At 45.4% G+C, this 13,162-nt stretch overlaps 1 protein-coding gene across 2 annotated transcripts; it reads right to left on the bottom strand.

Moving 5' to 3' along the window:
• Positions 1-309: 309 nt before the first annotated feature.
• selenbp1 (selenium binding protein 1) lies at positions 310-12,890 on the bottom strand. 2 transcript variants are annotated; one of them, XM_010753478.3, is made up of 12 exons: positions 12,774-12,890; positions 6,124-6,177; positions 4,552-4,664; positions 4,178-4,363; positions 3,302-3,422; positions 2,829-3,011; positions 2,526-2,707; positions 2,358-2,436; positions 1,872-1,993; positions 1,705-1,797; positions 1,365-1,483; positions 310-1,165 (listed from the first exon to the last, which is right to left on the bottom strand). In XM_010753478.3, the coding sequence occupies exons 1-12, from the start codon at positions 12,775-12,777 to the stop codon at positions 1,003-1,005; spliced, it is 1,419 nt and encodes a 472-aa protein (XP_010751780.3). In that variant the 5' UTR covers positions 12,778-12,890; the 3' UTR covers positions 310-1,002. The 2 variants fall into 2 exon arrangements, with proteins under 2 accessions (XP_010751780.3, XP_027131156.1); XM_027275355.1 differs by lacking the exons at positions 6,124-6,177; positions 12,774-12,890 and adding an exon at positions 5,806-5,846.
• Between the last annotated feature and the right edge of the window lie 272 nt (positions 12,891-13,162).

Here is a 13,162-nt window from a genome sequence, read left to right on the forward strand (position 1 = left end):
ATTTATTTAAGAATCCTGAAATCTCAAAATGTTTAAAAAAAGAAATAAGAATTATCAGAATATAAATACATGTATTTAAATTAATGTTAAAATTAATTTAAACATTTATTTATCATTTTAATAATTATAAAATAATTAAAAAAAAACTTAAATAAACATTAACTTAACATTAAATGCAGGTAAACGTTGTCCCGCCTCTCATCAGTCATAATGACATCTTATGGTCTTCATCAGCGTTTTAATGTTGACATCATTAATGATGTCATGATGATGTCATGACGTTAACGAGGTGACAGAATCAGACAGACGAGCAATCAAATGAAACTTTATTTAAACATGAAGAGTTTACAGTCTGACCAGCAGGAGCCGCTGCAGGACATCAACACTGTCTAACACACGGGACTCGAACCCCCGGACTCCTGTGTTCAAGAAGTCAGTCAAACATGTGATCATGTGGTCATGTGATTACAGTTGATTGTTCTGAGTCCAGTGATTGGTCGATCGACATGTGTGAACCTAAAAAAACAAACTTCAACTACGGAATGTTAGCGCGTTCTTAGCGTGTTCTTATCAACACACGTGTGTGCGTACCTGAGTGTCAGGCTGATATCTGATTGGTCAGTTTGTTACCTGGAGACAAACGTTTGATATAAAAGTTTAGAATGATTCAGAATCTGAAGAATAAATGTGTGAAGCATTAATTATGACACGTGATCTAATAACTATATGACACTTATACGACGTGTGGTTAATGAATTAATAATGTGACACTGAATATTCAAACAAATGTTTGTTTGTTCTTTCAGTCGGCGTCATTCAAACTCTGTTTATTTTAATACTTTGTTTTTATAAAGTTTAAATTTTAATAAACTTTTTTTCTGAACACTTTCTTTTCATTTGATTGTGTTGTGATCAATAAACTTTCATTTGATTTGATGTTAGACGTTTTTTATGACGATGTCACCATGTGACACTGAAAGAGCCAATCAGCTGTCTCTCTGCTCACAGCCAGATGTCGGACGTGCAGTCTCCACCAGGATACCGGACCTCATGGGCCAGAACTGGACCGTCGGGTTCTTTACCGAAATCCACCAGAAAGTTTTCATTCAGGGTCAGACCCCCTTTGACAGAGTCCACATCGATCTGCATCATCACTGAACCCTCTCTGCAGACAGACAGGTGAGAGACAGACAGGTGAGAGAGAGAGAGAGAGAGAGACACACGTGACAGATAGGTAATACTACCATAATATACTGTACTATATTACAGTACAGCAGTATTATTGCGGTACGACAGTAGTATATTGCAATAGCACTGTGTGTACTGCGTGTACTGCGTGTACTGCGTGTACTATGTGTACTGACCGCATCATGTCGGGGTAGAACTGTTTGTCCCAGCCGCTGTACAGAGACGTCGTCACATAAAGTCTGAGACCGTCCAAACTCAACTGTAACATCTGAGGACCACCAGGGACATGCCTCCCCTGAGAGACAGACAGGTCAGAGAGACAGACAGGTCAGAGACAGACAGGTCGGAGACAGACAGGTCAGAGAGACAGACAGGTCAGAGACAGGTCAGCGTGACAGACAGGGCAAAAACAGACAGACAGGTCAGAGAGACAGACAGGTCAGAGAGAGAAAAGTCAGAGAGACAGACAGGTCAGAGTGACAGGATTCCTGTCTCACTGCCTCCTGTCTGTGGTACCTTGATGATGCGTGGGTGGGGCTGCGGCTGGTTCTCGGGGTCTTCCACGACTCTGATTGGACCATCACTGATGATACTTCCTCCCAGAAACACCTGGAAGAGACAGACAGGTTAGCTGTCTCACTCTCAGCCCTCACCTGTTCATTGGGCAGGTGTGAGACACTTACCTGGCCGACCAATCGTGGCTTCCTCCTGTCTGTGATGTCATACTGTCTGATGTCACCGTGCAGCCAATTACTGAAGTACAGGAACCGATCGTCCAATGAGATCAGGATGTCTGTGATCAGACCTACAGACAGACAGGACGTCAGATACACAGACAGATACACAGACAGACAGACAGACAGACAGATACACAGACAGACAGACAGACAGACACACAGACAGGCAGACAGACAGGCAGACAGACAGGACGTCAGATACACAGACAGACAGACAGACAGACAGACAGACAGACACACAGACAGACAGGACGTCAGATACACAGACAGATACACAGACAGACAGACAGACAGACAGACAGACACACAGACAGACAGACAGACAGGCAGGCAGACAGACAGGACGTCAGATACACAGACAGACAGACAGACAGACAGACAGACAGACAGGACGTCAGATACACAGACAGACAGACAGACAGACAGACTAACCAGGCATCTCAGGCAGCACCCATCCTTCGACCTTCTTATTGGGGACATGGATCACCTTCTCTACTGCCCAGTCACCTTCCTGACAGACAGACAGACAGACAGACAGACAGGTGAGAGACAGACAGACAGACAGACACAGTTCTCAGTGGTCCGGGTTGTTGTACTGACCGGTGTCTTGTAGAACCTGAACACGGTTCCTCCCAGAGCGCATCCCACGTAGCCCTCGGTGGCGTCGGGGTCGTGGAGGAATCGGACCTCCAGAGGAACAGCGCCCTCTTCCCCGAGGTGGAGCGACTGCAGCTTCCTGTGTGTGGTCCAGTCCCAAACGTGGAGGGAGGTGCCGTACAGACCTGAGACAGCAACAACCATGAACTCTGAGTGACGTGTGGACGGTCAGATCATGAAGCTTGTGGTACTGACTGGTGTTGTTGGGTCAGAACCTTTGACCTCAGGTCAGGAGACGTGACTCACCTTCTTTGACGTGTGCTGGATTAAACCCGTCCACCAGAGCTTTGGGCGCTCCCCACTCGCTGCTGATCATCACGTTGTGTCGAGGTTGGTACCAGAAGTCATATCCAAACGGCGCCGCTTCACCCGGGTGCTCCCAGTTACCGACCACCTCAAACGTCTCGCCGTCCAGCAGGACGAAGCCACCTGAGAGGACGACAGCAGGTGAACCTCGAGACAACGCTACGACAACGTTCAGCCGAGGTTTGTTGTTGAGAGTTCATGGATGGTTCAGATCTTTATCAACCTTTCACGGACTGTGGTCTGCAATCGTCTCACCTTTGCTGCTGTCTCACCTTTACTGCTGTCTCACCTTTACTGCTGTCTCACCTTTACTGCTGTCTCACCTTTGCTGTCTCACCTTTACTGTCTCACCTTTACTGTCTCACCTTTACTGTCTCACCTTTACTGCTGTCTCACCTTTACTGCTGTCTCACCTTTGTTGTTGCCGGCTGGATCTCCGATGCAGCTGATCATGATCTGTCCATTGCCCAGGCAGTGGGAGGTGTGCGGGTTGGCCAGTCCAGACTTCCAGTACAGCTCGATGGGCTCGACCATCTGAAGTCAGAGAATGTAAACGCAGCTCAGTTTATATTAATACAACTTTTCAAAACAAAAGCTAAGCCCTTTACAATAAAAGCACATTTCCTGTTTTATTTTGTAATTGTCTTGTTGTCCTGACTTGTCATCACAACATTGAGTTCAAGACTGAAGACTGGGTCAAGGTATCACAGATGTCCTCCATGTTCTAGACCTAGATGGAACAAAGATCCACCATCTTATTCTTTCATCCACAACCCAGAAACCAGAACCTCAGCTGAAGACTGGACTGACATCCAGGATCAGCTCTAGAAAGAGTTACTGCTGACGTGACCCGGTTCTCTTTGAACTCCTTCACTTGGGTCAGAACTTAACCTGAAGGGAACAATCCACCATCTTCCATTAGAGATCCAGACTGACCCGTTCAATCATGGTGACTCAGCATGTTTGGATTCTGTTGATCACAGAAGAAACTTTTCCATCTTTCACAATCACAGCTGTGGGAGTGTTTATCCTCAGAGACAACCCTCCTCCTCCTCCTCATAGTTCAGCTTCAGTTTCTGTCCGAATTAAAGAAAACAGCTGCTGTCAGAGTCAGCGCTGGTCTGGATCCCTGGAGCAGTGCCGGATGGGTAATGAGCCAACAGTTAAAGCTTTGCTGTGCAAACACAGGAAATGAAGTTTTCTTTCCAAAATGCAGGTCACTGTTTTACTGACTGTGGTCACACTGATTAATGTAATTGTTTCTGATTGGCTCTTCGGGTTGTTCGTACCTTGTGTATCTGTGGCGCTCGAGGGTTTGTCCCGACGTCAACCACGTAGATTCTGGACGACATGAGCGCCGGCAGGATTAGACGGTTCCTCTTCTTGGAGGCGTCGCCAAAGCAGCTGCTGCATGCGTTCCAGCCGGAGTGATGCAGTTCGTCACGAAGGTTCGGCATTGGCAGCCGGTGGATGACCTGCGAGGGCGGAGGTCAAAGGTCATGACAGGTCAAAGTAGAGTTAAAATGATGTTTTATTAAGATGATATAACTCTTCATTGATTGCACAGAGGATAAGTCACAGTATGACGAGCAGATAAGTGAAAATTACTTTAAAAAACTGAAAACCGGGACGACCCAGCAGCTGATTGGATGACTTGTTCTACCTGACAGTAGGTGGAGGATTTCGGGTCAACGTCAACGGTGGCGAGGTAGTCCGGTTTCAGGATGTCAGTGTTACGGTAGATACAGGGCAGGTAGACGATCTCCTCCCGACGTCCTTCAACAAAAAACAAACAAATAAAATGATGAGACACTCTGACTCATACTGAAACATATTTACAGGTTCATGTATACAGGTTATATACATAAATACAAGTTATATACATATACACACAATACGCTAAAATCAGACGCATCGTGTCTCAGGCGGATGCAGAAAAACTAGTCCACGCATTTGTTACTTCAAGGCTGGACTATTGTAACTCTTTGTTATCAGGCTGCTCCAATAAGTCTCTTAGGACTTTGCAGTTAATTCAGAATGCTGCTGCACGTGTTCTGACAGGAACCAAGATCAGAGATCACATCTCTCCCATTTTGGCTTCCTTGCATTGGCTACCTATTAAATCTAGAATAGAATTTAAAATTCTTCTCCTTACTTACAAAGCTCTTCATGGTCAGGCACCATCATATCTAAAAGAGCTCATAGTACCTTACTACCCCTCTAGAACACTGCGCTCTCAGGACGCTGGGTTCCTTGTGGTTCCTTGTGGTTCCTTGTGGTTCCTATAGTCTCCAAAAGTAGATTGGGAGCCAGAGCTTTCAGCTATCAGGCTCCTCTTCTGTGGAACAAACTACCATTCTGGGTTCAGGAGGCAGACACGGTCAACACCTTTAAGAGTAGACTGAAGACTTTCCTCTTTGATAGAGCTTATAGTTAGTGCTGGCTCAGGTCATCCCTTAGTGATGCTGCCATAGGATTAGACTGCAGGGGGACGTCTGTCTGTCTGTCTGTCTGTCTGTCTGTCTGTCTGTCTGTCTGTCTGTCTGTCTGTCTGTCTGTCTGTCTGTCTCTCTCAGGGTTATTCCTAGTCAGGCACAGTATTGGTTGAAGATGCAGTCACATCTCCCTTTACTGAAAACTTGTCTCATTAATGCATGTCTCTAACTAAACTTCTTCCCTGGAGTTTCTGTCTCTGTCGTCCAGCAGGTTCTCGTGGATCGTGGCTGCTGCTGTGGTCCTGCATGACGTCCACTACACATAATACTACTGTCATTATTGCTGCCATATCTGCTACTGTAATCATTTTATCAGTCATTGTAATTCATTGTCATTTTATCAGTCATTGTAATTCATTGTCATTTTATCAGTCATTGTAATTGTACAATATGTTTGTGTTGATTTGTTCTGTACACGTGACATCTATTGCACGTCTGTCCGTCCTGGGAGAGGGATCCCTCCTCTGTGGCTCTTCCTGAGGTTTCTTCCACCTTTTTTCCCTGTTAAAGGTTTTTGTGGGCAAGTTTTTCCTCACTGGAACCGAGGGTCTAAGGACAGAGGGTGTCACTCCCTGTACAGATTGTAAAGCCTCAGAGGAAAATGGACTTTGTGACTTTGGACTGTACAAATAAAATCTGATTTGATTTGATACACCTATACAGGCTATATACATATATATGTATGCCATATAACATGTAGCAGTGTCCGTGAACACATTCATAAACTGGTTCATACTCACCCTTCATGGCCTCCAGTGGGCTGCGGTATCCGGGTCCACATCCTGAACAACTATCTGAAAACACAACAAGGGAAAGGTCAGAGGTCACAGACAGGCTGTCTGTTTGATACTTAGCATGTATTTCTGTGTTGGGAGGTTGGTCGCTACTCACACCTGTAATTAAACTGATGACTCAGTCAAGTAAACAAACCTCTCTGCAGCGACACAACATGAAGCATGCTAACATTAGCATTCAGCAGTAAACACAAAGTGTAGCTGAGGCTCTTGTGAATGTTTTCAGTTCTTCCTGTATTTGGTCGTGAACCAATGTGATGGAGTGGTGCCAGCAGTAATGCGGGCATTGTGCCCGGCTGTTGTGGTTGAGAGGTAGCTGAGCCTGAAGGCAAAGCTCTGATTTGTTGACCTACATTCCAACCCTCATCTGCTGCTGCAAGTCAAAAGATGAGATCTCAGATACAAACAGCTTAAGTGATGCTCCTCCTTAAGAAGAGACTGACTCCAGCCTGACTTCCTCTGGTTTAAGGATTCATACTGCAGCAGGACAATGAGTCCAAACACCTCAAAGAACTACTAGAAGACCAAAGACAACTGATGAAGATCAAGGAGTCATGGACTTTCCTTCACAGTCACCTCAACCCCATCAAACATTTACGGAGCACCTGAAGACCAAGAAAGCCGAACGTCCTGTGACATGGAGAATCTCTTTGGATCATGGTCGGATCATGATGGATCAATAGGCCTCGAACACCACTTATCTCCTGTCGTCCCCACCTCACCTCAGATAACCCTAAGAAGCACCTCAAACAAAGCCGACCTGGATGACTGAGAAGCCTCAAACAGTAGGGTAAATGTCAAACTCTTGGTGTCTGACTGGAATCTGGACTCACATGGTTAAAATTCATCTATGTAAAGTACTCGACAGTGTGATGGAGGAACAGGTTGAGGAATGAAGGTGTGGTTCAGGTCAACGTGAACAAACAGATTCATTTTACTTCTGTAATTAAAATAATCTCATAATATCTAAATTATGGAAAGGTCAAACATTCGTCTGCAGAACAACAAACATAACGTGCAAAGAACATTCAGCAAACTGAATAATAATAATCAGGAGTCATACAAATATTATTACTACACCACTCATACATACATACATAACATACATACATACATACATACATACATACATACATACATACATACATACATTACATACTGTAACAGCAAATTTAATGTCTTTGTTTCGATCAAAGGAGACGCACAGCCTCCCCCTTCTTCATTCAGGACGCCAGCCCTTTTGTCTGTGTAGGTAGTGATGCATAGCCCCCCCCTCTCCTTGGACAAAAGGCATCCAGCCCCTTTTGTCTTTGTGAACTGTGATGCCTAGACTCAAACTTTGCAGCTAAATGCAAGATCCTGCAGGACACGCCAGGTGTGGGGCAATCACAGCAGGGTGCCGGCACCAATACTTGCAAACAGACAGAAGGGGGGCGCTCAGACAAAGGGACGGGAGAGGGGCCAATCAGGTATAGGGGCCGCCCTAGGGGCCAACTCCTTGAAGAATTCAGAGACACCCCTCAGGTATAAACATCTAGCTATACCCATATTCATTACATTACATTACATTACATTACATTGCATTTAGCAGACACTTTTATCCAAAGCGACTTACAGAGGAGGACATAAGCTGAGAAAGGTGTAAAGGACACAGAGTAGTTGTTAGTGTTGTTAGTTTTGTTAGGCAGGGAAGCATTCTGGAAACAGAAAGGTTTTTACAAGTTTTTAAAGGTAGAAAGGGATGTTGCTGTTCTAGTAGCCGTTGGTCATTCCACCATTTGGGGACGACCACAGAGAAGAGTTTAGAGTGACCTCGCTTTGCGAGAGGCGAGGGTACAACTAGACGGTTTGTATGAGCGGAGCGTAGCGCCCTGGTCGGGACGTGAGCCTTTAGTAAGGCGCTGAGATAGGCAGGGGCAGATCCTGAGATGGTTTTGTAGGCTAGCGTCAGAGCTTTGTGTTTAATTCTGGCAGCTACAGGCAGCCAGTGCAGGTCGCTGAAGAGTGGGGTGACATGTGACCTTTTAGGTTGATTGAAAACCAGTCGCGCTGCGGCATTCTGGACCATTTGCAAAGGTTTGATCGCGCAAGCAGGTAGGCCAGCCAAGAGCGAGTTGCAGTAATCGAGGCGGGAGCTGACTGTAGCCTGAATCAGGAGCTGAGCGGCATATTGGGTCAGGTACGGTCTGATTTTTCTAATATTGTACAATGCATAGCGACATGACCTCGCTACGGAGGAAATGTGTTCAGAGAGAGAAAGACGATCATCTAGTACCACGCCCAGGTTTTTAGCAGCATGGTTAGGGGTAATGGTGACAGTACCAATTTTCAGGTTGAAGTCATGGCAGATTGACTCATGGGCAGGGATGACCAGGAGTTCGGTTTTTGACAGATTAAGCTGGAGATGGTGGTCTTTCATCCAAGTTGACAGATCAGAGAGACAGGCGGAGATGCGTGCGGAGACCGTGGTGTCGTCCGGCTGGAACGACAGGTATAGCTGTGTGTCATCGGCATAGCAGTGGTAGGAGAAGCCGTGTGAGCGGATAACATGGGACAGCGAGGTGGTGTAGATGGCAAACAGAAGGGGACCCAGCACCGACCCCTGCGGCACCCCCGTGGAGAGGGTATGAGTCGATGACAGACGACCTTGCCAAGACACATTAAAGGAGCGTCCAGCGAGGTAGGACTCGAGCCAGGAGTGGGCAGAGCCTGTAATGCCCATGTTAGCGAGTGTGGTTAGGAGTATGTCGTGATTGACTGTATCGAAGGCAGCCGATAAGTCGAGAAGGATGAGTACAGATGATTGCCCTCGTACTCTGGCTGTTTTTAAGGCTTCTGAGACAGATAGTAAGGCTGTTTCGGTGGAGTGGCCACTTCTGAAACCCGATTGCTTTGGGTCAAGTAGGTGGTGATGGGTGAGGAAGTCAGTGATTTGTTTAGAGACCGCCCTCTCAATGGTTTTCGAGAGGAAGGGGAGCAGTGACACCGGCCGATAATTTTCAACCGAGGCGGGGTTAAGCGTAGTCTTTTTTAGTAATGGCGTAACTCTGGCTTGTTTGAAGGCCGCTGGAAATACGCCTGAGGACAGTGAGGCATTAATCACGGATGTGATCGGTGGGACTACTGTAGGAGCGATATCTTGTAGGAGTTTAGAGGGGATGGGGTCCAGTGGGCAGGTGGTGGGTCGGTTGTTTATGATCAGTTTGGATACCTCGTCTTCCGAGAGAGGGGTGAACGAGGAGAGAGTTGCGCTGTTGTCTCGGGGGAGTAGCAGGTTGTGACCGGGGGGATCACAAAATTGTTTGCTGATTATCGCCACCTTGTCTGTGAAGAAGGAGGCAAAGCTGTCAGCAGTGAGGTTGGTGGCAGGTGGGGGTGGGGGAGGATTGAGCAGCGATTTGAAGGCGGAGAAGAGTTTCCGTGTGTCAGTTGTGCTGCTGATTTTCTTGTTGTAATATTCCATTTTAGCAGTCGTGACAGATGAAGAGAATGACGCTAGGAGAGATTGGAAGGCTTCTAGGTCAGCGTGGTTTTTGGATTTGTGCCATTTCCGTTCTGCAGCTCTGAGTGCTGTACGTGACGAGCGGATGGCATCAGTCAACCATGGGCGGGGCTGAGTGGAGCGTGCTGGTTTTCTAGAAAGAGGGCACAGGGAATCTAGGCATGCGGTTAGTGTGGAACTGAGAGATTCTGCGGCTGCGTTGACATCTAGCGGAGAGAAACTGTTGGGAGGGGGAAGGGCAGTAGCGACGATTGAGGCGAAGTGGGTGGCAGACAAGTTGCGGAGATTGCGTCGAGAGGTGGTCATGGGTTGAGGGGTGGTAGGTAGTTCTGGGAGGGAAACCATGAAGTGGATGAAGAAGTGGTCCGAGGTATATAATGGTGTGACCATTATGTCATCAGTTTTGCAGTTTTTGGTAAGGACGAGATCCAGTTGATTGCCGTTTTTGTGAGTTGGGGGAGTACTGACTAGTTGCATGTCGAATGAGATGATGAGGGATAGAAAGTCTGTGGCGTAAGCTTTGCCTAGATGGATGTTGAAATCACCGAGGACCAGCAGCGGGCACTCAAGTTCAGGGATTGAGGACAGTAGCGTGTCTAACTCATTGACGAAGTCACCCAGAGGTCCAGGAGGACGATAGATGACGATCACTGAGCATTTGACTGGAGCTATGACTTTGATTGCATGGTGTTCAAATGAGCAGTAGTTGGTGTTGAGGAGCAGGGGAGCATAGTTCCATTTGTTGTTAACCAGGACCCCAGTTCCTCCTCCTCGCTTGGAGAGACGGGGGGCATGGGAGAAGGAGTGAGCTGCGGAGAGTGCTGCCCGAGTGGCGGTGTTTTCGGTTTTAAGCCAGGTTTTGGTGAGGGCCAGTAGATCCAGGGATAGACTGCTGGCATAAGTCCACCTTGTTGACAGCGGATTGGCAGTTCCATAGGCCAACAGAGAAGGTTTTGGTGGGTGTATAATGTTCCAGTGGCCGGAGGTTAAATAGATTCCTGGTGTGAAGGTTGCGGCGTAGGGGGGCCCGTGCAGTAGAAACTACGGGGATCTTCTGGAAGCACATGGTGATATAGGTAGGACAGATGGAGGATAGTTTTGCCTTGCTTGGTGGACTCGCGCAGGTAGACTCGCTTGTCTTAACCCAAGTAGGTCACACACACACACATACATACATACATACATACATACATACATACACACACACATACACACATTACATACATACACACATTACATACATACACACATTACATACATACATACATACACACATTACATTCATACATACATACATACACATTACATACATACATACATACATACATACATTACATTCATACATACATACATACCATACATACATACATACATACATACACACACATCACATACATACACACACATCACATACATACATACATACATACATACATACATACATACATACATACCATACATACCATACATACATACCATACATACATACCATACATACATACCATACATACCATACATACATACATACATACATACATACATACATACATACATAAAAAGAGTTTTTGGTCGACTTATGTAGGTGAAACAGTTCATGAACCTTGAGCTGCATTGGTTAAAACCAGCAGTTCAGTAGAATCTGGTGGGACAAACTGAAGTCTAAATGAATAACTGAAATGGACCAATAACATCAGAGATATTTAGGGACGAAACTGTGCATCACTGACTGAAACAGAGATGAAACCAGGTGACTTTAGTCTTACCCGGGTAAACCCATACAGGTCAATCATGCCAAGAGGAAGCAAGATCTCAGAGGACCTCAGGAAGAGGATAGTGACTGCACATTTATCTGGTGGGAGCAATAAAGCTTCATTGTTCCAATGTGAGGCTGCCTAGAAGTGGACAACCTTCTAAAATATTAACAAGAGACATAAGAACATTGGTAATAGCAAATATCCTCCAGAGTAGACATGAGAGACTGATGAGTCACTACAGAAACTGTTTGGTTGAGTTTAACTGAAGAGAGTCACATACTTTTGCACCCATTAATTTGAGTTTTCTTAAATTAACCACTTCTGTAAAATAAAGAATGGCAATATAACAATTTCTTTAGTTTGAGCCTATTATTTTGAATGTCAGGATTGTGAATTGGCCTATAACTTAACATTTAATGAGGTTATTTAGTATTTTTTACAAAAAATCTGACCATCGTTGTAGGGTTCACAAAACTTTGAGCAGCACTGTACATTACATTATTAATACATGAACACCAGAACAAACATCACAGGATCAAACAAGACCATTCAAAATAAGACAAAGTGGTCTGATGTGGTCTAGTGTGGTCTGGACTGAGCTTCAGGTTTTTATCACTATGGTAAAAACTGTTTACTCAATAGTCAGGTTTCTTGTGAATGTGACCTCCAGAAAGTTATGTAACACCCACATACACACATCTACACACACACATGATGGTTGGTTGAGTTGTTCATCATTAAACTCGTCTGAAACCACACGTGTTCAGAATGTTTTGGATTCAATGATGATGATAATGATGATGATGATGATGATGATGATGATGATGATGATGATGGAGTGCTTCCTCTTGTCTGTAGTCTGTCTGTGTAACTTTTTAACACTTTAAAGTAAACTCAGAGGACGCGGACAAAACTCAAGCCGGTTCTGTTGGTACATTTAGAAACACGTCACTGCTGAGTGAATAATAATGTTAAATATGAAATATTCATGTTTTGTTGAAGGACTGTGAGGTGAGTCTTGTGGACGGCTCTGTCTTTAAAACACCTGAAGCGTCACATGGTTACAATAATGACAGAAATGTAAAGCTTGTCTTCAGGTGATGAAAACAAATGTCCCTCCTGTGACCCTCAGAGTAACACGGTGCTGAGGTCACGTTGGTTTCTATGAACTGCGCCTTTACTTTGTGACCCGACAGACTCTGAAAACAGGACAAAGGTCACCAACAGCTCTGCTCCAACCAAACTCCATGAGGGAAACAGCTCATTAAGCAGCTGCAGAGAGTGGGTGGAGGAGTGATGGAGCAGATGGAGGGAGGAATAAAGTGAGAAAACAAACTCACCCATGTCTGAGTTCCTGGTCTGATCGGGTCCTGCAGGTCTGAGTGGAAAGTGGTTTAGGTGGGTCGGCTGAGAACGGAGGCTGAAGGAGGGGTTTAAATGTCTTCATAGCAAGGACACATCCAATCAGATAAGAGGGGCGGGGCTAACAGAGGCCTATCAGCCAACACTGTTAACCCCCAAATGACCACAAAGTGTTTAAACACTCTTCAGATGTGTGTGTGTGTGTGTGTGATGATCCTTCACAGATCAGACTGTTTGAGTTTTTTGTTTGATTGTTGTCGAGTTTAATAACTGAGATATTTAATGAAGCACTGACATTATGTTAATAACACACTTCAGTCAGCATGTCAGTTCAAATATGTGAAGCTTCATCACAACTATAAATGTG

This window comes from Larimichthys crocea, unplaced genomic scaffold (assembly GCF_000972845.2).
Source record: "Larimichthys crocea isolate SSNF unplaced genomic scaffold, L_crocea_2.0 scaffold100, whole genome shotgun sequence".
Lineage (NCBI taxonomy): Eukaryota > Metazoa > Chordata > Actinopteri > Sciaenidae > Larimichthys > Larimichthys crocea.